Source organism: Mesocricetus auratus, unplaced genomic scaffold (genome assembly GCF_017639785.1).
Source record: "Mesocricetus auratus isolate SY011 unplaced genomic scaffold, BCM_Maur_2.0 Super-Scaffold_100010, whole genome shotgun sequence".
NCBI classification, from domain to species: domain Eukaryota; kingdom Metazoa; phylum Chordata; class Mammalia; order Rodentia; family Cricetidae; genus Mesocricetus; species Mesocricetus auratus.
In genome coordinates this window covers 4,945,431-4,966,213 of record NW_024429194.1, presented here as the reverse complement: position 1 = coordinate 4,966,213, position 20,783 = coordinate 4,945,431, and the positions used below count along the sequence as shown (strand labels likewise).

The window sequence follows — 20,783 nt, the reverse complement described above, 5'->3', positions numbered from 1 at the left end:
CATGTCCAGGCAGGGAGGGACATATCCTTTGGTCTGACTAATTAGACAGTTTTCGTAACCTAAATGCATAACCCCAAATCTGCCCATGGCTCAAAAGCTATAAGCAACTGATTGTTCATGCCAAGAACTAGCCCCCTATCATCTCTTAGCCTCTTGGTGTTTTTTTGTTTTGTTTTGTTTTGTTTTTTGTTTTTGTTTTTGTTTTTTTTCGAGACAGGATTTCTCTGTATTGTTTTGGAGCCTGTCCTGGAACTCCCTCGGTAGACCAGGCTTGGTCTCCAACTCACAGATATCCGCCTGCCTCTGCCTCCTGAGTGCTGGGATTAAAGGCGTGCACTACCACCGCCTGGCTTGGTTTTGTTTTGCTTTTCTAAATTGGGGGGTTTGTTCCTATGGGAGGGTGGGGCTAAATGGTGGTGTAGAAGAACCTATCACTATGAGCAGGTGCAGGAGTCACACTCCTACATGTCACATACGGACCATCTGGTCCTTCAGGGAGTGGGCAACTACTGAGGGAGGACTCAGAAGCAGAGGAGAGGAACAGGACACAGAAGCTATTGTCTTTGTCTCCTCGGACCCAGGTGATACTGGTTAATTGTAAAATAAAATGGAGAAGTGACACTCAAATTATCTTTAAGTAACGGCTCCATTTTGCATGGCACTGAGAATTCTGAAACTAGTTTCCTATTTCTTTTGGCTTTTGTGCCATTAATTAGAAACTCGAGAATTGACAAAGTCTGAGCAGGTCTGTGCCTTGCCAACAAGTGACAGGCCACCAGGCTGGAGAATCTATTGTGTGACTCTGCAGGACACAAGGCAGGATGGGAGCAGAGGCCATACACCTGCAGCCTTTTGGACTTGAAGGGAAATGGGTAGAGAGAGGGAAAGGGAAGGGGGAGGGAGGGGAGGAGGGAGAGGAGAGGAGGGGAAGAAAGGAGAAGAAGAGAGGAGAGGAAGAGGAGGATAGAGAAGGGGAGGAGGAAAGGGGAGGGAAGGAGAGGAGAGGAGAGGAGGGAAGAGGAGAGGACGGGGAGAGGAGAAATTTGCAGGTGTGTTTAAATCCACTTCTTGCTAAAGGCCAGCTGAGGGTTACATCTACCGCTGGGAGGAGAAGGATGAAGGCTCCCTTTCTGCATTAGGGAGTGCCATGATTTAAAGAACAGCTTCCAGCATGTTCCAGCACTCAGCTGTCTCATCAGGGAGTCCTTTAGATTAACAAATGAGAATGTTCTAGCATCACTGGAGGGATTACTACACGGTGTTAAATATTTCATTTATCCGACATCACCCTCCCGACTCACTGCTATAATTTATTAAACCGGCCTCCCGCGGCAACGACTTGGCAGTTTCTCACAGTGGGGCTCACCTTTCAAGGTCCTCTCCTGCCATCTCCGAAAACGAGCATTTCCTTTTGCCACTCCCGTCTGGCTCCAGTCCCACGACTGACATGTGGCAGGCTGAACGGTAGGGTGGTTTGTGTGAACGCCCCCTGTGCCCAAGGGTAGACATGTCAACATCGTGGTCACAGCACGGTGCCAGGGGGACATGGTGGGGATTTTAGGAGGTAGCATCTAGGGGGATGACTCAGAACATCGAGGGCATGACATCGAAGGGGACTGTGGGGCGCTCCGCCCCTGCCCTTCTTGTCCCTAGCCTCGGCTCATGAGGTTAGATATCTGCTCCATGGCATGCACTCACCACGATGCAAAATTCTTGCTAAAGCCTCAAAGAACAGGACTGCTTGATGCCAAGGTAGAGCTTCCAAGGTGAGCCAAATTGAACCTTGTTCTCCTCGAAAGTTGTGATACAAGAGGTGAGCACGGAGGAGACCCTAAGGGCTGTAGGAATGCCATCAAGCCAGGAACCGTGGGCAGAGGGCAGAGGGCAGCCTGGCAGTGAGAATCCCGACAAAGGTACTGGAGCTCAAGAATGACTAGGTGAATCCGTGGCGCCTTCGTGAGTTAAGAAGATACTGGCAAGGCTCAGTACCGAGAGCACTCTTAACGTCTCCTTCCTCTTCCTCACAGAGATGGACTTGCTTTTGGTATCTTTTTTTATCGTTTCTGCAAGATGAGATATGTTCCCTTCAGCTCTCTCCCAATGGTTCTCATCTAACAAGCAGGAAATCAGTCACTGAGGGGAAGACAGGAAGCTGAGGGTCCTCACCACACCCAGGTAGCTCTCTCCCGTTCTTCCGAAGGCAGCTGTGAAAGGCAGAGTTGATCTACACAAGGTTCTCTTTGATTTGGGTGAATGTCCATGCCACCTTCCCTTAATTCCTCAGGACCCCAGAGGAACTTTGTCCTGGGCTAGAGTCTGTTCTCTGGCTTCACTCAGAAGTCCTAAAAACTGTTTACTTCTCAAAGTGGCCCATACTCCCTAAGTCCCCCCTTTCTATGAAGAAGAGTATATAAGCTACCATGTCTTGGGCACCAGGGAAATTGCTGTCCTACAACGGCCTTTTCAATTACTCATCTGTCTATTGTCAGTTAATCTCAGAAAGCCTCTAAAGGACGGAGGAGAAATTCCATTGCCTCTACATAGGCAATCGGTTTGGGAGGCAGCGTCTCTTGAAGACCTTGATGTCTGAGGCTGGAGCAGGCAAGGGATGGACTGCTTTCATCCTTAGGTGTCTGGGGTGTCATCGTTAGTGGCCATCAACAAGAAGGTCCCGTAGAAGGCATCTGGTACAAGAGTGGTCCTCAGGAAAGCGTCTGGATGTAAGGACGGCCTCACAGAAGACTGGAATCGTTCAATCCCTGAGTACTTTACCCTCTTGTTGAAGGATTTTCATTCAGTCTGGGACCCTAGCCTGTGCAATGTCCCCACCCACATTCAGGTGAGTCCTCTTTTCCCATGAAACATCTCAGGAAACACCTTCATATTATACCACATAGGCAGCCAGGACTGTGTCTCCTTGGCGACTCCAAACACGTGAGGTTTGCACCGAAGACGAGCTGTCACAGATGATACAAATCTGAGAAATCCCAGCCAGTCAAGCAGGATGACCACCATTTCTCTTGTGACTGCAGTAGCCATTCCGCGTTTAGTGCTCCCTGTAGTGGGGGCGGGGGGTGATAGGCATCATAGTTAGCTGGTTGTGGTAAGGTGTGGGGTACCTTCTGTGAGTTCATACGGGTAGGATTAGGCCCCTGTGACACAACAGCCTGAGATGTATTTAGTTATTTTTTTACTTCAAAGAAGGTGTGGCCCACTCAATAAAGCACAGAGGTTATTGTTACAGTTTCCTCTCCTGCCCTGAGGAAAATCTCTGGCCCAGGCAAGCCAGGGGCAGAAAGGGTTTATCTTACCTTCCACTTCAGGTCACAGCCCCTCAGTGCAGGGAGTCAGGGGGCAGGAAGGCTGCTTGTTATTCTGCACAGCATTAGCTGTGAAAGACCCCCGTACCTGGGATACTTTCAATCTGAGAGACCCCCCCAAGGATCAGCGAGGCCACACGTATGGATGCAATCAGCAAGAGGTTTTATTGATCACACATACGGGTACCCGGGCGTCTTGGTCTCGGGAACCAAGCGCGCCTAGATGGGGAACGGGGATGCTTTATATAGCGAAAAGCGTGGGTACAGAAGCGGATGCATGGTCACAGGATTTCCATTGGTCAAATTTAATGAGGCGAGAGGTTAGACTGGGGCCACCTGGCTTGAATACAAGGAAGTCGCAGGTGGCTGACTTAGCTTTCATCTCGGGCACATTGTGGATGGGAAACTCCCCAGTTTTAACTCCCCAGTTTCGGATGGCCGACCATTAATATCCTGTTTGTCAAGCCCTCGAGGCGCCAGGGGCCCTCGACCTTAGCGTGAACTCAGACAGTTCCTGGTGGGCTATGTCGGGAGGGGGTCTTTCATTCCCACATTTCTCTTGTGACTGAATGGAATCCTTCATTCAAGTGGTTTAGTCAACCCTGGATCCATCTGTTTAAGTTGTTGATACTGTTGTGTTAAAACCATTGCATGTATGACAGAGAACCTATCCTTCACGAACTGGGTTAAACGGTTAAGAAGGCAGGGCCCCAATATCAGAATGAGAATGAGAACCATTATGGGCCCTGTTATGGCAGAAATTAGGGTAGTAGACCAGGGTGACCTATTGAACCAGCCCTCAAACCAACCCTGTTGGGCATCTAAGAATTTCTGCCTCCGATCTAATCTCTGCCTCAGCTTGGCCATGTTGTCTCTCACGATTCTAGTGTGGTCGGTGTAAAAGCAACATTCTTCCTTTAGAGCTACGCATAATCCCCCTTCCTTAAGGAACAATAAGTCCAGACCTCTCCTATTCTGCAAGACTACTTCAGACAGAGACTTGAGTGACTTCTCGAGGGCCGTTACCGATTCCTCAAGGATTCTAATGTCCGACTGCATGGCTGTCTGCAGTTGGTGGTACTGGGTGGTTTCTGAGAGAGCCTTAGCACCAGTGCCTATCCCGGCCACTATTCCCCCAACCCCCAATATGAGGGCCAGCGTTAATGTGACCGGCTCCCTCCTAATTCGAAGTTGGGATCTTTCTTCGAACTGGCTGGCAAAATATTCTGAGGTATGATAAGTAATTCTCCGCCATAGCTGGACTAGGACACAGTAGTCCCGGGACATGTTCATAACGGCGGTAGATACACAGGGAGTCAGACCTGTGCTGCACGCCCAGTAAGTACCATTAGGGGCGGCCAAATAGTATGCTCCTGGGCCCAAGGTCTGGGTAGAGTTGCAGAGGAGGGTATGAGAGGGAGGAATTTTCCCTAGACATGTACCCTGTCCTGAGACTTCAGTTAGGGTCAATCGGTGTGAGGATCCCTCGGTACACGTAGGCGGTGGGGAAGTGTGGTTGGAATAGTTCCCGACCACTGCAGTGCCCTCATAGTAGGGAGGGCTTGACATCAAGCAGAGCCAACAATCCTGGGTCTTGTCAGGTTGAGTCCCATTTAGGGCTAGGTAGGCCCCTTGGATAAGGCCTATAAGCCGGTCCCCCGTGCCGGGTTGGGCAGCCTCAGTGGTGCTGGTGGGGGGCGAATTGGTGGCGTTCAGTGAGGGAAGGCGTTCTGGCTTAGGGGCGGATGGGTCGGAGGGATGCCGTTGGTCCGCCAGCACGGGGTTTGGCCCGATAGGGGCCGAACTAGTTTGGGCGGTTAAACGGATTTTGAGGATAACGCCTCTATCTTCCCATGGCATGTGCCATCTCAGTCCCCAGGTTTTTCCTTTTAACCACTGAGTATAGTCCTGTTTGCCTTTTTGGGTGAAGGTAATGTTGAGGGGGAGACAGGTAGCTGAATTGCAGGACCAAGAGCCCCATCTACCAGGGCCATAATCACAATCAAAGCGGCCCAGAGGGGGCCGTGAATAATTACGGTGTATCTCAATCAGGTCCCAGGATGATCTGGGTTTCCAGTAGGCATCCCCGTCGTCTCACAACCCCAATTGGCGCAGAAATAACTCTCGTATCCCCCACATCTTAAGGCTCGAGACTGTCTTTGTTGAGGACAGACGTAGAAGTCCATTTGTGCCAGGAGACATCTAGCTCTAGGATTGCGGCACCCTTGTGGCCAGGTCTTTCCTAGGGGTGGCAGGGGAGACTGTATATTTTGAGTCATCTCATGGGCCCCGACTGTGGAGATATCCCAGGTCTCCAGCCCGGCGGCCAGGTGGCAGAAGTCGGGAGTGAGGGCGGGCCACCAGGTACCCGGCGCGTGGTAGCCTGAGAGAGACCAGACCATCTCCCCCGTCTGGGAGAACACCTGCCAAGTTAAGAGCTGCGGGGTGTGAGGGCTTCCCTCTACTCGCACAAAGCACAGTAAAATAATTAAACAACTCGGGAGAGTCTTATCTTTAGAGGGTTCTGGGTGCGATGGGCTGTCCATGTTCCTTGTGGCTGAGGGTCGTTTGATCGGACTGGCTTGACGTGGCTCGCGTGGATCCAAGCAGCAATCCCGTCAACCTTTACCGCGGTAGGGGTGGTCAACAGAACCAAATATGGTCCCTTCCAGCGAGGTTCGAGGTTTTTGGTCTGATGGCGTCTGACCCAGACAGCGTCTCCGATCTGATACGGATGGGGCACGACCGGATTGTCTCTTTGGTCCCGGTACGCCTGGGCTAGAGGTTCCCACACCTCCTTCTGGACCAGCTGGAGGGCCTGTAGATGGGCTTGTAGAGAAGGGGTATTAGCATAGTCAGAAACATCGGGGCCTAAGAAATTAACAATAGGCACCGGGGCCCCAAACAGGATCTCAAATGGGGTTAACCCATGTGGTCCGGGCGTGTTCCTAGCCCGATACAGGGCAAGTGGTAGCAGGAGGACCCAGTCTCTAGTGCCAGTTGCAAGCGTTAATTTGGTTAAGGTCTCCTTAATCGTTCTGTTCATTCTCTCTACCTGTCCTGAGCTCTGGGGTCTGTATGCACAATGTAGTTTCCAATCAATCCCCAACAAGGTGGCCACTGTTCTGCTTACCTGGGAGATGAAGGCGGGACCATTATCTGACCCTACTACCTGGGGCATCCCATATCGGGGGAAGATCTCTTCCAATAGCTTCTTGGCCACCACAGCGGCAGTCTCGTGTCTTGTCGGGAATGCCTCCGGCCATCCTGAAAAGGTATCTACAAAAACCAGTAGATATTTATATCCATACTTGCCCGGTTTTATTTCAGTAAAGTCTACTTCCCAGTGAGTGCCGGGCCTGTGACCTCTGGTTCTTATACCCGGAGGCAGCTTGATTTTAGAAGCATTCACCCTGGCGCAGGCGTCACAACGTTCGGTGATTTCTTTGAGAAGATCGTTCTTCTGTAGAAAGAAGTAGACCTCTTCCTCCCGTTCCAGAAGCTTTTTCATTTTCTGGTAGCTGAGATGCGTGAGGCGATGCAGCCAGGAGATCAAATGGCGGCCCATTTCGTAGGGCAACACTACCTTTCCTTGGTACATCCATTTCCCAGTTTGTAGATCTTCCCGTGCTCCCAGGGAGCGCAGAGCCTTGACATCTTGTTCCGTGTATTCCCATCGGGAGTCATCATGATGAGGTCTAGAGTCAACCGATAGGACTTCGACCCGTTTTCCCTCGGCGGCGGCCGCCCTCGCTGCCCAGTCAGCCATCCTGTTGCCTCTTGCAACTGGAGTGTCCCCTTTCTGGTGCCCCGGGCAATGGATGATACTGAGATCTCGCGGCAGATGGATGGCCTGTAGCAAGGCTAGTATTTCTTTTTTATTTTTAATCTCTTTTCCCTCCAAAGTAAGTAAACCTCTCCTTCTGTATATTTCGCCATGGATGTGGGCCGTGGCGAAGGCATATCTGCTGTCGGTATACACCGTCAATCTCCTTCCCTCCGCCAGTCTTAGAGCCTGGGTCAGAGCTACGAGCTCCGCTTTCTGAGCGGAGGTTCCTGCAGGTAGAGCTTGGGACCATATTACCTGATCTTCCGTGGTCACCGCCGCTCCGGCCCGCCGCTCTCCGTGCTCCACGAAGCTGCTCCCGTCCGTGTACCAGACGTGTTCAGGGTTGGGGAGGGGCAAGTCTGAGAGGTCTGGGCGAGTGCCATGTACCTCGGCCAGAATCTGCTGACAGTCATGGTGTTCGGGGGTGCCAGGGAGAGGTAGGAGGGTGGCCGGATTTAAGGCCACCGGGGCCCCATACCGGATTCGGTCGGTATCTAATAGTAAGGTTTGGTAATGAGTCATTCTCGCATTGGTGAGCCATCTGTCCGGAGGTTGCCGGATGATTGCTTCAACAGCATGCGGGGCCAGAATGGTAAGGGGTTGACCCATAGTCAGTTTGCCAGAATCTTTAACCAGAATTGCTATCACCGCTACCATCCGGAGGCAGGGTGGCCATCCTGCAGCCACTGAGTCCAGTTTCTTGGATAAATAGGCCACCGGCCTCCTCCATGGTCCCAGCTTCTGGGTTAACACCCCCTTCGCGTAGCCCTGTCTTTCGTCAACGTATAACTCGAAGGGCTTCAGCAAGTCGGGCAGTCCCAGGGCCGGGGAGTGTAGGAGGGCCTGTTTGATATTCTCAAAGGCCTGCTGCTGGTCCGTTCCCCAGTTATAGGGGATACCGGTCCGCGTGAGGGGATAGAGGGGAGCGGCCAACTCAGCGAAACCCGGGATCCAGAGGCGGCAGAACCCTGCGGTCCCCAGGAATTCCCGTAATTGACGGGGGGTTCTTGGGGCGGGAATGTTCAGAATGGTTCGCTTTCTGGCCTCAGTTAGCCACCTCTGCCCCTCCCTTATTTTGTAGCCCAGATAGGTCACTTGTTTTAAACAGAGCTGGGCTTTTTGGCCGACGCCCGGTACCCCAGACTCCCCAAGACCTGGAGTAGGGTCTTGGTACCCCGGCGACAGTCTTCCTCTGACGTAGCCGCCAGCAGCAAATCATCTACGTACTGGAGCAGAATCAGAGAGGGGTGCTGGACCCGAAAAACGGCTAGATCCCGGTGCAGTGCCTCGTCAAAGAGAGTGGGGCTGTTCTTAAACCCTTGGGGTAGCCTTGTCCAGGTCAGCTGACCGGAGATTCCCCGAGCTGGGTCTCTCCATTCAAAGGCAAATAACAACTGGCTGTTGGGGTGTAGCCTCAAGCAAAAGAAGGCATCCTTGAGGTCCAGGACTGTATACCAGACGTGGGTAGGCGATAGCCCACTAAGGAGGTTGTAGGGGTTGGGCACTGTGGGGTGTAGATCTTCAACCCGTTTATTAACCTCTCGGAGGTCCTGGACTGGTCTGTAGTCCCCCGTTCCTGGTTTTCTGACGGGTAATAGAGGGGTGTTCCAGGGGGACTTACAGGGTACGAGGATCCCTTGATCCAACAGTCTATTGATGTGAGGAGCTATGCCTTCTCTGGCTTCCTTGGACATTGGGTACTGCTTTACGGCGATTGGGATGGCGTTCGCTTTCAGGGACACAATTATGGGTGGCTGGCTATCGGCGAGACCCATGCCCCCGGTCTCTGCCCATGCTTGGGGGTACTTGAGTAGCCATCCCTCCATATCGGTTGGGGCCTTTTTGCTTCGTTCATGTAGTCTATATTCATCCTCTATGGACAAGGTGAGCACATGCAACGGCTTTCCCGACAGGTCAGTGATGCTGATCCCAGTCTTTTCAAAATGTATCTGAGCCTTTAGTTTAGTTAATAAGTCCCTACCCAGTAATGGGTATGGACAGTCTGGGACATGGAGGAAGGAGTGGGTTACCTTGCCAGTCGCTAGTTGCACTTGCCGGTCGGTGGTCCAGCGGTAGGTCTTCCCTCCTGTGGCTCCCTGGACCCAGGCCGTGCGGCCGCTCAACGTGCCAGGAGACCTGGTCAAAACGGAGTGCTGTGCCCCTGTATCCACCAGGAAGGTGACGGGGTGCCCCCCAACGTGTAGGGTTAGCCGCGGCTCAGGGGGGGGCTCCTGGCCTCGACTCCCCTAGTCTTCTAGGTTTAGGAGAGAAGTTGAGGCCTGGGGTCTTGTATTTCTGTTCCGATTTTGCTTCTTTGGGCACTCCCGAGCCCAATGTCCCCGTTCTTTGCAGTAGGCACACTGATCTTTATCTACCCTGGGTCCTCTTCGATCTCCTCCTTGTCTATCCTGCCGCTGTCTCTGTCCTGACACTACAGTGGCCATCAACCGTGAAAGCTCCCTCTGTCTCCTTTTATCCCTGGCATTTTCTCTCTCTTCCATCTCCTTTCGCTGCCTTTCCTCCCTCTCAATGTTTTCTCTTCTCCAACGCTCTTCTCTCTCTTCCTGGCTCTCTCTATTATTGAATACCTTCTCTGCCTCCTTTAGCAAATCAGGGACCGTATACCCCTGTAAATTGTCCAGCCTCTGTAACTTATTACGGATATCTGGGGCGGACTGCCAGATAAACGCCATGGCAAGACCAGTGGCTTGTCCTGGGTCCTCCGGATCGTAAGGCGTATACATGCGGTATGCCTCCTTTAATCTCTCGAGGAACGCGGCGGGCGTTTCCTCTGCTCGCTGCAAAACCTGTTTTACCTGAGCCAAATTGGTGGGGCGCCGAGCTGCCCCCCGGAGACCTGCTATGAGCAACTGGCGGTAGAGACGAAGATGGGTCCTACCTGCCTCAGTAGTAAAATCCCATTCCGGCCTGGTTAAGGGAAAGGCCGCATCGATCTCATTAGGGAGCTGGGTAGGCTGTCCGTCCGCTCCCCTCACATTCTTCCGCGCCTCGAGGAGGACCCGCTGCTTCTCCTCAGTGGTCAGTAGCACCTGTAAAAGCTGTTGGCAATCGTCCCAGGTGGGTTGATGAGTCACTAGGACTGATTCTAAAAGGGAGATCAATTGCAAGGGATCTTTAGAAAAAGGAGGATTATTGTTTTTCCAATTATAGAGATCGGAGGCGGAGAACGGCCAGTACTGCAGCTGGCCGTCCGGGCCGGTACGCAGAGGCAGGGCGGTGGAGTCCGCAGGGGCCTGTTCTCGTCGCCCCCTGAGGCGGCTTGCCATAGGTGAGGGGGCTGCCTCATCAGTCGCAGCAGGGCGTTCGGCAGGCATGGCTTCTGCCTCATTAGCCGCCTCGTGGGGTGCCTCTTGATATGGAGGCGGCTCCGACAGGAGATCCATAAGCAGAGTCTCTTCCCCTGCAGGCAGGACCTTAGGTTTGGGGAGGGGGGGGCGCCTTAGGAGAGGCTTGTACAAGAGCTGGGTATAGGGCTGATCGGGAGTGGGTAGGGGCTGGGAGTGGGGTCAGGGGAGGGGGGGAGAGAGGGTGCGGATGGTTTGGCAGACTTGGGGGAGAGAGGGACCACTCCAGAGAGAAACGGCTTGACCCATGCAGGCGGTTTCTGAACCAGAGCTTCCCAGGTGATGATGTAGTCCACCTGGTCAGGGTGTCCATGTGGCCCTGAGTCCATGACTTTTTCTTTTACCTGCCTAATGATGTCTAGGCTAAATGTGCCATCCCGCGGCCACCCGACGTCGAAGGTGGGCCATTCGGAGGCACAGAAAGCTACCCATTTCTTTTTGTGCACTTCAGCGGATTGGTTATGCGCATATTCCTGAATTTCTTTCCAGTGTTCGAGACTGAGGGACAAAGGGGTGGTAATTGCTTGTCCCATTTCTTCCGAAAGGATGAAGACACAAATACCAGTTACAAGAAACAAACACAGAGACAGACAAAGAAGTCGCGCGGCGCGGCTTCTGCGCAAAACCGAAAGCAAATTCTCAGATGGGAGGGCAACCTGCCTCTCTCCCTCCCTCAGTAGGGCTGAGTACTACGGACGCAGGCGCGGTTTCAGAGACACATACGATCGGGCGGGCAGACACTAGAGGACACAAGACACCAGACAAACAGCGGATCCGCACAGTCAGCTTACCTCCCAGTGGTGGGTCGGTGGTCCCTGGGCAGGGGTCTTCATCCCGGATGAGCCCCCAAATGAAAGTTAAACGCGGGTGTAGTCCACCTAGACTTCTCCCTGAGGAAGGCCCAGACACCGCTTCACCCTCCAGCTCCCTGAGCTCCAGTTGGAGACACCCAGGCATCCCTCAGCAGTGCTGAGATGAGCGGCCGGAGGTTTTGCTTGTCTGCTTGTCTTCTGGAATCGCTTCCCGCATTTCCCAACACCCTTCTCCCTCCACACGTAGCATTCATCTCCCCTCCCTCCTGGAGTCTCTCTCTTCCAGGCAGCATGGCTGAGGACCACAGGGTAGACAATTTCCATTGTTTTCCAGGGGCTTTAGGACTCTGCAGCCCATCCGTGTGAGTCAAGAAGGCCGGGCACAGGCCTTTGCCTCGGGGCCTGAGGTGTGTGTTGTCCCCCCACTGACTTGGAGATAGCTCCCCCCCAACCCCCAGAGATCTGGAGCCATGTGACGCTTACTGAAGCCTGTTCTTTGTAAAATACTGATGGCCCTTTCTCTCCTCATCCAGCCCTTATCATTCTGCTAGTTGAAGCTCAGACGCGGCCCGCTTAAACGATGGCCGTGCCATTCCTGTATGGCCTTCATCGTTTACAGCTGGGCACCCCAGCGGCTCGTGGCGTGGAACTGCTTCTCCCATTACGACTCCCCTGTGGTTTTCTGAGTGGGTCCTCTTGATGAGGTCCACCAGGATAGATTACATGGAGGAGGATAGTCTGTCTTGCAAGTAGTTAACTGATCTGCAGCGGCCTCGGGTAGAAAAGGAGAGAAATGATGCTGGCCCTTGACTCACACCTCCAAAGAGGAATTCTCCCCTTTCCAAATTAAACAAACATTAACTGGTTTCTAAACTACTTAGTAACCAGTGTGCCAAAAGCGGTGAAATCTACCCCACTGAGATGCGGCAGTGGGGGGGGGGGTGTCCGCTGCTTGTGTGTGGCGGGGTGGGCACGCTATCCACCCTTGGTCCTCTCTTCCATGTAATGCCTGTGATGACCTGTAATCTTCCTATACTCCAAGCACACATGGTAGATACTTTGTTAAATGTTCATCTGTGAAACATTGCCAGAAACACCCGCACTTAAACTGTTACTGTGTTGTCCACACTTGAAATCACTCCAAAGCAAGGGCATGGTAACTGACATTTCCTGGAAGTGTCTAGGTATTTGTCCCTAGTTCCCAGACACAACCCGAATGGAGACCCCCTTCCATTGTTTTAACGACTGAAGTCCTGGGTATCATATCTGCAGGAAAAGGTTAGACATAGCAGCGTTCTTATGGGGGGATTCAGGCGGAGGATGGTCTATGAGGCAATTGTTACCCAATCAAAACACCCACCAGATGGAGATGGGCAGGAGAGCCAGCCATGTTTCCATGGCATTTGAGAGCACAGGGGAAGGAGGGTAGGACCTGAGATGTGCCGCCAAACCAGACCCCACCCCCAGGCCAGAAGTCACGTGAGGCACCCGCAGACCAGAAGATGCGGAGTTCAGCCCCTGCCTACTCCCTGTATCCTAAAACCTAGGCTGGGTAGGATTCTTCGCCTGGCGTCTAGCAGCCAAAACTCCACATTGACAAAGAAACGAGGCTTGCAGCATGAGGCAGCAGCACGAAATTGTAACTGAAAACAGGAGAGGGAGCTGACAACAGAAAGAGCGAGCAGTGGATACTGTGCCGCATTAGTCTGGTGTCTGTGGCTATCATCAAAAGGCGCCCAGGGTTGAACAATGTGTGATGAAAGGAGGTCTGTTTCCAACTCTCGGAATGTCTAAGCTCTGAAAAAGTCACAGCACTGAAAAAGGTCCCAGCATTGTCTCTAAGGCACCACGCGGGGACCGAGCTCCAGCTCACAGACCCTCAGGAAGCAGACCGCATCAAAAAACCACCGAGGCAGGCATGGAACAGATGCTGTCAATGCGCCAAACAAACTTAACCGGGGTTGTAGGTAACAACGGTCAGGTGGATAAGATGGCTCTGCAGGTAGAGGCACTGGCTTCCAAGCATGATTGGCCTGACTGACTTGGGTCCCCGGGGCCCACGTGGTGGAAGGACAGAACCGACTCCCACAAGACGTTCTCAGATCCCCACACATGCACACACTCACATGCGTGCACATACGTGCTGGCATGCATGGGCACACACTCATCTAAGGGGAAAAACGACAGGTATTTTTAAGTAACTAAAGAACTAAGAGCACTTTCAGTCATCGCTGGCACGCCTTTCAAATCAAAGCCATTTCAAATCACACTCAGAAACCATGCAACGCCCAGAGTGCCTGTTTAAGCTACAAGGCAGAATGAATGGGTGGGTGAATCTGAGCCAAACACATGAGCAAACTAAACAAACACACACTGCATTAGAAATTATTAAGGTGTTTGTCTGTGCTTTGTAAAACAGAGAGTAGAGGGAGATTGAAACATGACGTGTGACCCAATGCCCCGTGTGTTGGGGAACTCCTGGAAGGAAGCTGTGTCTGCTTCCTGGATGATTTAGAATTCCAGTACCGTGGGGGAGGCTGGAATGTTGCAGGTCCAGTGGCTAGTTAGTTGCCTTACCTGGGGCTAGTTCTAGCCTCAGAGCGGCTACTCCTTGCCCATCTCTGTGTCAGAACATCTTGTGACTAACACATAGAAAACCTTTTGGAATCTGCTCACTTAGCACACCACCAGCTTCCACCAACCTAAGCTAAGGCAGCATTTGAGGCCTCTGAAAAAGAGCCCCCTCTCCCCACACTGCTGTGACTCCTCTGTCATACCCATCAACGCGTTGTTGTAAACTTGGCTTGATTTATGTCTTCCTTTGTTCTGCAAAACTATAAAAGCTGGACGGACAGAAACTGCTCCCACACTGGAACACACAATTTAGGGCAACTCAAACGGCCGGCCCACTCAGAACGGCTCCAGAATAAACTATCTCGAGACTGCTTTAGGGTGAGAACTGTGATTTTTGGTGTCGATAATAATAAGTAAAGAAATAGGTACAAAGGTCTCACACTATGTGTGGTTTTGTTTTGTGTTACCTGGGACTCAGTGCAGTCAAAAAAAATGCTAGTGAAAAGTTCCAGATCATACAACTGGACAATTCTCAATGGGGAGATCTCATGCACCCCGCTCCACGGCACCTAGAACAGGAAGTATCTGGCTGTGCAGCCCAGCCCCACTATGGATGCCCCTGTCCTGCCTGTGTGCGTCACTGAAGCTGGGAGAAAGGAAGAGATGGAGGGGGAGGGGAAAGCCATATTCACATAGACTCAGGGTATAATTGCTAGGTTTTATTAGTGGCTGTTATTCTTCTGCTGTGTCTAAGTTATGCAATGAATTTTATCGTACTTTTATATAGGGTTTGGTCGTATATGGGGGTCAGGTATCTGCTGTGGGTCTTGGAATGTGTCCCCCATGGTTAACAGGGAAGCCCCGCCCCTCATCAGAGTTAAAACCTTGGAAGATCCTGTAGAGGAGAAGTCTAGAGACCTGGATCAATGTTAGATTGACAAGGGTGCACCACAAAAACACATTTCAGAATGTTTCAAGTAGTGGAGGAGAAAATGAAATTAGGGGAAAAAATCAATTGAAAATAAATCAAGGACGAAATATAGTGATTGTAGGGAAAGCGGGGAGAAACATTCCGCGTCTGTGTGGAGTTTAGAGAATTCCCCGTGTTGTTGACAGGATGACATACGAAGAGTTGACTGCTTCAACCTACTGTGTGATTATTGGGACTGCTTTAAGACGGATCTCAACAGGCCCACACAAGCTGGACCATGCTCCAGGGAACACCACAACCCTTGGGCTCACTGGCAAACACAGGAATTCCCTGTTTTGCAGATGGTTCCTTCCCTCTGGAGCCCCAAAGGATATCTGTTCCTGATAGGGAATCGAGGAATGACAGAGACTCTGCTCACTGCTGTGGGGCAGAGAATCCTGTGTTTTTGTATTCTGTATTGCAGAAACCATCCGCACGTACATGCTATCAACACCTTAGCACAGACACATGCTAAACAGCCCTCGTGTTCTGAGTCAGCTCTCCAGCCCAGGCGCACATGGAGGGAGTCGAAGGATGACAGCAGCAGACACTAACTCTACTGGGCGAGTCACAAAGTGTCTGAGCCCAGACATTCAGAGGAGGAGGAAGAGTGCACGGGAGCATAATGAGAGAGACACAGATGTCACATGTCTCAGGAATGCGAGTGACCCCTGTGCCACGGGAGCAAGGCTGAGCTCTGGAGTCATGGTTGCCTTTGATCCACTCCATTAACAGTGGGGAAACTGCAGCTATGAGGCAGCAGCGAAAAATAACTTTATGGCCGGGTAGGGGCGGTCACCACAACCAGAGGAACTTACTAGAGGGTTGCAGTCCCACATGCCTGCCTTCATGATGCTCCCATGATGCTCTGCCCAAGTGCACGGGACCAACCAAGCAACCCCTGGAGGGAACTCTATCAAGCCAGGAACCCACATTAATTTTTCTTTTCTTGTTTAAGCCGTTGGTGTCACAGTAGTGGAGGCAATACCACTGCAGTGGTGGAAAGAAACTCCATCTCACCCAACAACACTTAATTCCGGACGTCAAATTCAGTTGGAAAACCCCTCTTGCGATATTAGTTCTGTGGCAAGTGACCCTGGTGGCCACTCAGAAGCCACTATTTTAGGCAGCAGCAGAGCTGTGCCAGGCGACTTGCACCTCGCCCTACGGCTTCCCCGATGCTGCTTGGCAGCAACTGTCAGCAGAAGGCTTGACGGAGGCTGGCCACTCAGTTAGGTGCCATCATTTGACAGGCATTCCTCACAGCGCATTGCTGCAGCTGGGCTTGGACTGCCTGTGATGTCAGCCTCAAAGGCTGTAGGAACACCACTGGGTAAAATAGCCCAGTGCAGTAGCAGGATTAGCCCTGTCTCAACACATCAGTAAACACAGCAGAGGACAGACAGGTGTCCCTTACCTCGCCACTCTTTAAACTAGAGGCACAGCAAGCAGATAAGAGGTGAGTGACACTAATCCCCTGAAGCCACCTAACAAGGAATGCCAGGACAGCATACCCAGCATGTAGCCTGTAGAGACGTGCCCCTCAGAGACAGGTCTCCTGGCTAGGGGGAGGGGATCTACATCAGGTCCTACAGTGAAAGAGGGCAGAGGCTCATTTGGCCCTCTGCAGGGTGTGTCTCAGGCTACAGAGTGGAATAAGGGGGACTCTGAATAAAAGTGGGAAGTAGAAACAGGAAATGCTGGGTTTCCAGGGAGGAACAGGAAATGTTAGAATGGGAAGCGAACAGGACAGGAAATGCTAGGATAAGACATGAGCAGGACAGGAAATGCTGGGATGGGGGAATCTAAACACTAACAAACAGATCTTTGTGCAAGTGATGCATAAAAATCTGGAAGAACAAACCTCCCCTTAGAAACAGGCAGGTCCCTCTTGGGGAGAGCTATGTTGCAGAACAGCTCTGCCAGACCAGACTCCTAGACCAAACCTTGTCATCTAAGCCCCATGTCACATGGGGCACAACAATTCTTGTACTATGGCTGTGTTCCTTGATTGACCGGCCAACTGAGAACAGTGTGCTCAAACTCCCACTGTTTACAAGAATATCCCAGAGCAGGGAAAGTCCTCAGGGAACAAAATCAACTTTGCCCTACATTTTTTTTTCTGACTTGAAATATCTAGTGCAAAAAGCCTGCTCACTGCCAGCCACCCAAACAATTCATCTGGGACATGTGACACCATCCATCAGGGTCGGCATTTCAATCTAGCGTTTCTGTCTGAAGCTCAAAATGGGAGAGAGGCCGCTAGACCTGAAACCTGCCTGCGATGTTTGCTGTTTCATTTCACCCCTGATTGGCTGTCACTTTCAGAGGTATTGAACACATGATTGAAGGGTTGAGTGGACGCTTGCAATAAGCCCTTCACCGCCTCGGATTCTCACAGCCGATTACCGTAGCAGAGTTGCTGCAACTGAAATGAGAGTGTGAAAATCATCCCTGTGTAATCACTTCATACATGTAAATACATAGGTATGTAAGTATGTATGCATGTATGTAATGTTGCGAAATGGTACCACAGATTCTGAGCCTCGTTTGAACTGGGAACAATGAACAACATAAGGTGATGGGTCGGCGTCCTTAATCCATGCCCTTGAAGAGGGCCCTGGAGGTCCTATTTGCTGTGAGAAACCTCACCACCCAGTAGCAATCCACAGACAACATCCCGTATGGGGAGATGGCTTCCAGCCTTAGCACACAAGTCAACCAGGGATTCCATCAGGGAAAGGGGACGCAGAAGGGTGCCACCTAAACCCCAGTGGAGATCTCTCTGCCAGCTTCTGCTCCCAGGAGGAAGGTTTCCATCTCAGTAGACTGCCTGTCTATGGTGTATCTATCTTTGATACAAAGTGTCATGGTACATCCTGGGTCAACCTCAAACCTGTGAAGTCGCCGCCTCAGCCTCCAGAGTCCCTGGATCCCAAGTGTATGTCACAGCACTCAGCTCCTCTCTCCTTCTGGGAATATTCCTGAGCGCTTCCCTTCCCGGTGACTGTACACTGTGTTTGAGTCTTCTAACCAACCATGGGTTGGGGGATACTGGAACATTTGCTAAGAGAAGAGTGAAGGGGACATCCGGATGCCTCCTTTTGTTCTGACAAGTTTGGGCGAAGTACTAGGTAAAGACCCAGGTTACATAGAACTGGGTTAGAGTCCTTGCCAGCCATTGAGGATTTCCAAGCTTGCATTCCTGGATGTGTAGGATGGGGTAAAATGGAAACTATGTAACAGACCTTTCAAGATTTAAATGGACCTGACACATGGTAAGCAGTCAATAAATGGCATTTATACTTGTCCTGCTATCATTGTGGAATCATTATTTTTATGTATTCCACACACAAGCAACTATGTATCTGAAGTGTGAGACAGGCTAATGTCTTCCACAGGCTAAGAAACAACAAGGGCTGGAGAGATGGCTCAGAGGTTAAGAGCACTGACTGCTCTTCTAGGGGTCCTGAGTTCAATTCCCAGCAACCACATGGTGGCTCACAACCATCTACAATTCAATCTGGTGCCCTCTTCTGGCATGTAGGCAGAACATTGTTTATGTGATAAATCTTAAAAAAAAAAAAGAAACAGCAAACAAAGCAATACTGATGGTCATCCTGTCCCCAAGTGGATGATTTATTTAACTCTTGACTGCAAATTTAATTATGCATGTACTGATAATGCTATAGATAACGAAATACCTGATGGTGCTTCCTGAATCTACCTTTCTCTTCTGCAGAGTGTCATTGTGTGGCATACTGTAACTCTGGATTGTACTTACAGGTACCTTTATATGGCCTATGATTGAAGAAAAATGCTAAACACAACAAAGATGATCGATATTAAATATTTAACACCAGTTAGTGTTCTGTACTGGGTAATGCAACCCTGAGACAAGGCAGATATTGTCACTGTCATGGCATAGGGTAGAGGAAAAGAGGTACTATTCAAGTTGTATGTGTGTTTGTGAATATTTTAGGGGCAGTATGGGTGTGTGTGTGTGTGTGTGTGTGTGTGTGTGTGTGTGTGTGTGTGTGTAGGAGGGAGGTTCCTACTACATAGTTCAGGCTGCTCTTGAACCCTGTACGTAGCCCAGACTACATTTGAACTTTTGGTCCTGCTGGGATTACAGGAGTGCATCTGTGAAATTTAATTACACCATATATTAGCAAGTTATAAGCAACACATAATGATATATATATATACATGTGATTTAATTATACTCAGCTGTATACACATAGATGAAGACATACAGATCATATGCCTTTTCAATTGTGGTATGTGCCACAAAAGAAAGACAGAAGGTTTCTGAGCAGGTGTGTATTTCAGCCATAGCCTGGAGGGAGAATGTTTTATTCAGGCAAGATGCTCCAGGGATATATCTGGACTGCAGAGGTGGCCCGCCCGGCTGGTGTGAGCATTGGTTGCTCTTACAGGACACTAAGGTTCTGTCCCATCACCCACGTGGTGGCTGACACCCACCATGGCTCCAGTTCCAGAGGAGCCAATCCCTTTTTCTGACCCCTGAGAACCCCGGGCACTGACATGGTACATACACAGACATCCAGGAAAACTAAAACAAAAACAAAAAAGCAAACGTATATACATAAGAGAAAATGAACCCTCTCTAAAGAGATGGCTTTCTAGGGCCAGGTCCTCCCGCAGGACAGTGCTAATCAACTTCAAGAGCTAAAGAAGTCCCATTCAGTGGACATTTGTGAGAGGATATCGTGGTAGGCAACAGACATCATCAGACCCAGAGTTTCCAAGCTCTTGTAGGCTCTCAAGAGGACTTTGAATTCTACTACGAGAAAATAGGGGTAGATTTTAGGTAGTGACAAAACTCCATCCTATTTGCATAAAACCACTGGCCCTGTGAGAAAGACGGATGGAAAGGAAGTCTTGCGGAAAGAGGCAGAATGGCCAGGAGAAGACAGGGCACTGGCGGTGGGAGACATGGAGAGAAGAGGTTTGGACATGGAGTCTTAGATGACAGATTAGGTCAGAGGGCTTGACAGACACTAACCTCAGTCTCTGGCTGGATTAAAGAGCTGGAGAGAGTGGGGATGAGGAATTTGGGAGAAGGCTTGTCTTTAAAAGGGCGGGATGAAAGGGCTGGAGAGCCGACTCTGTCTATAGCAGCACTGTAAGGATGCTCTTGGGGAGGACCCAGGTTTGGTTCCCAGCACCCACAGGGCAGCTCGCAGCCATCAGTCACTCCAGATCCAGAGGATACACTGCCCTCTTGTGACCTACCATGGCAACTGCACACACATGGTGCACTTGCAGACCTAGGGGCAGATCATTCAAAAACACAACATTAAAAAAAAAATCTCTTCTTAAAAGTAAACAGTGGATGGATCAGACCAGACGGCTGGTGTGTGGCGGGCCCCTCCTCACTGTGTGTGTAAGCACAAAAGCCTGAATAAGGAAAAGCTCTTACAAAGGAGGCAGGCTAACGTTTGGCAAATCTTACGGACGGTTTGCTTTGTTTTGAGTCTAGAATAGGAAACTGTTGGGCAGATGATAGAGTGGCCACACTGAGAAAAGCCATACATGTTGGTCAGCTCCCCCCCGAGCTGTGGACTGGGGCACGGTGTGCCTCCTTATTGTCCTTTACCATCAAAAGCCACTTCTCTGCACTGTGCTCTCTCATTATGGTGTCATGGTAAAGTTTGAACTTCAAAAGATTTCCACCGGTGACGATGATGATATCCATAAATCATCTCTTTGACACAATGATGTGACTCCCAACCACTTAGAAAACTCTTACAGAGATAAAATTGTGAACTTGGAGTGGTGTGTGTGTGTGTGTGTGTGTGTGTGTGTGTGTGCATGTGTGTGTGTGTTACCATCCCAGGACTCTGGATGCTAGTCAGTAGGCAAAGGGCCCATCATTCCCTTGTATCA

General features: G+C 50.9%; 1 protein-coding gene across 1 annotated transcript; it reads right to left on the bottom strand.

The window, feature by feature from the left end:
- Nucleotides 1–6,038: 6,038 nt before the first annotated feature.
- Nucleotides 6,039–10,438, bottom strand: LOC121142705. Its single transcript, XM_040752892.1, is given in 3 exon segments — nucleotides 6,039–6,149; nucleotides 6,454–8,264; nucleotides 8,267–10,438. Coding segments are annotated over 3 exon segments (4,032 nt in total). The 5' UTR covers nucleotides 10,437–10,438; the 3' UTR covers nucleotides 6,039–6,098.
- Between the last annotated feature and the right edge of the window lie 10,345 nt (nucleotides 10,439–20,783).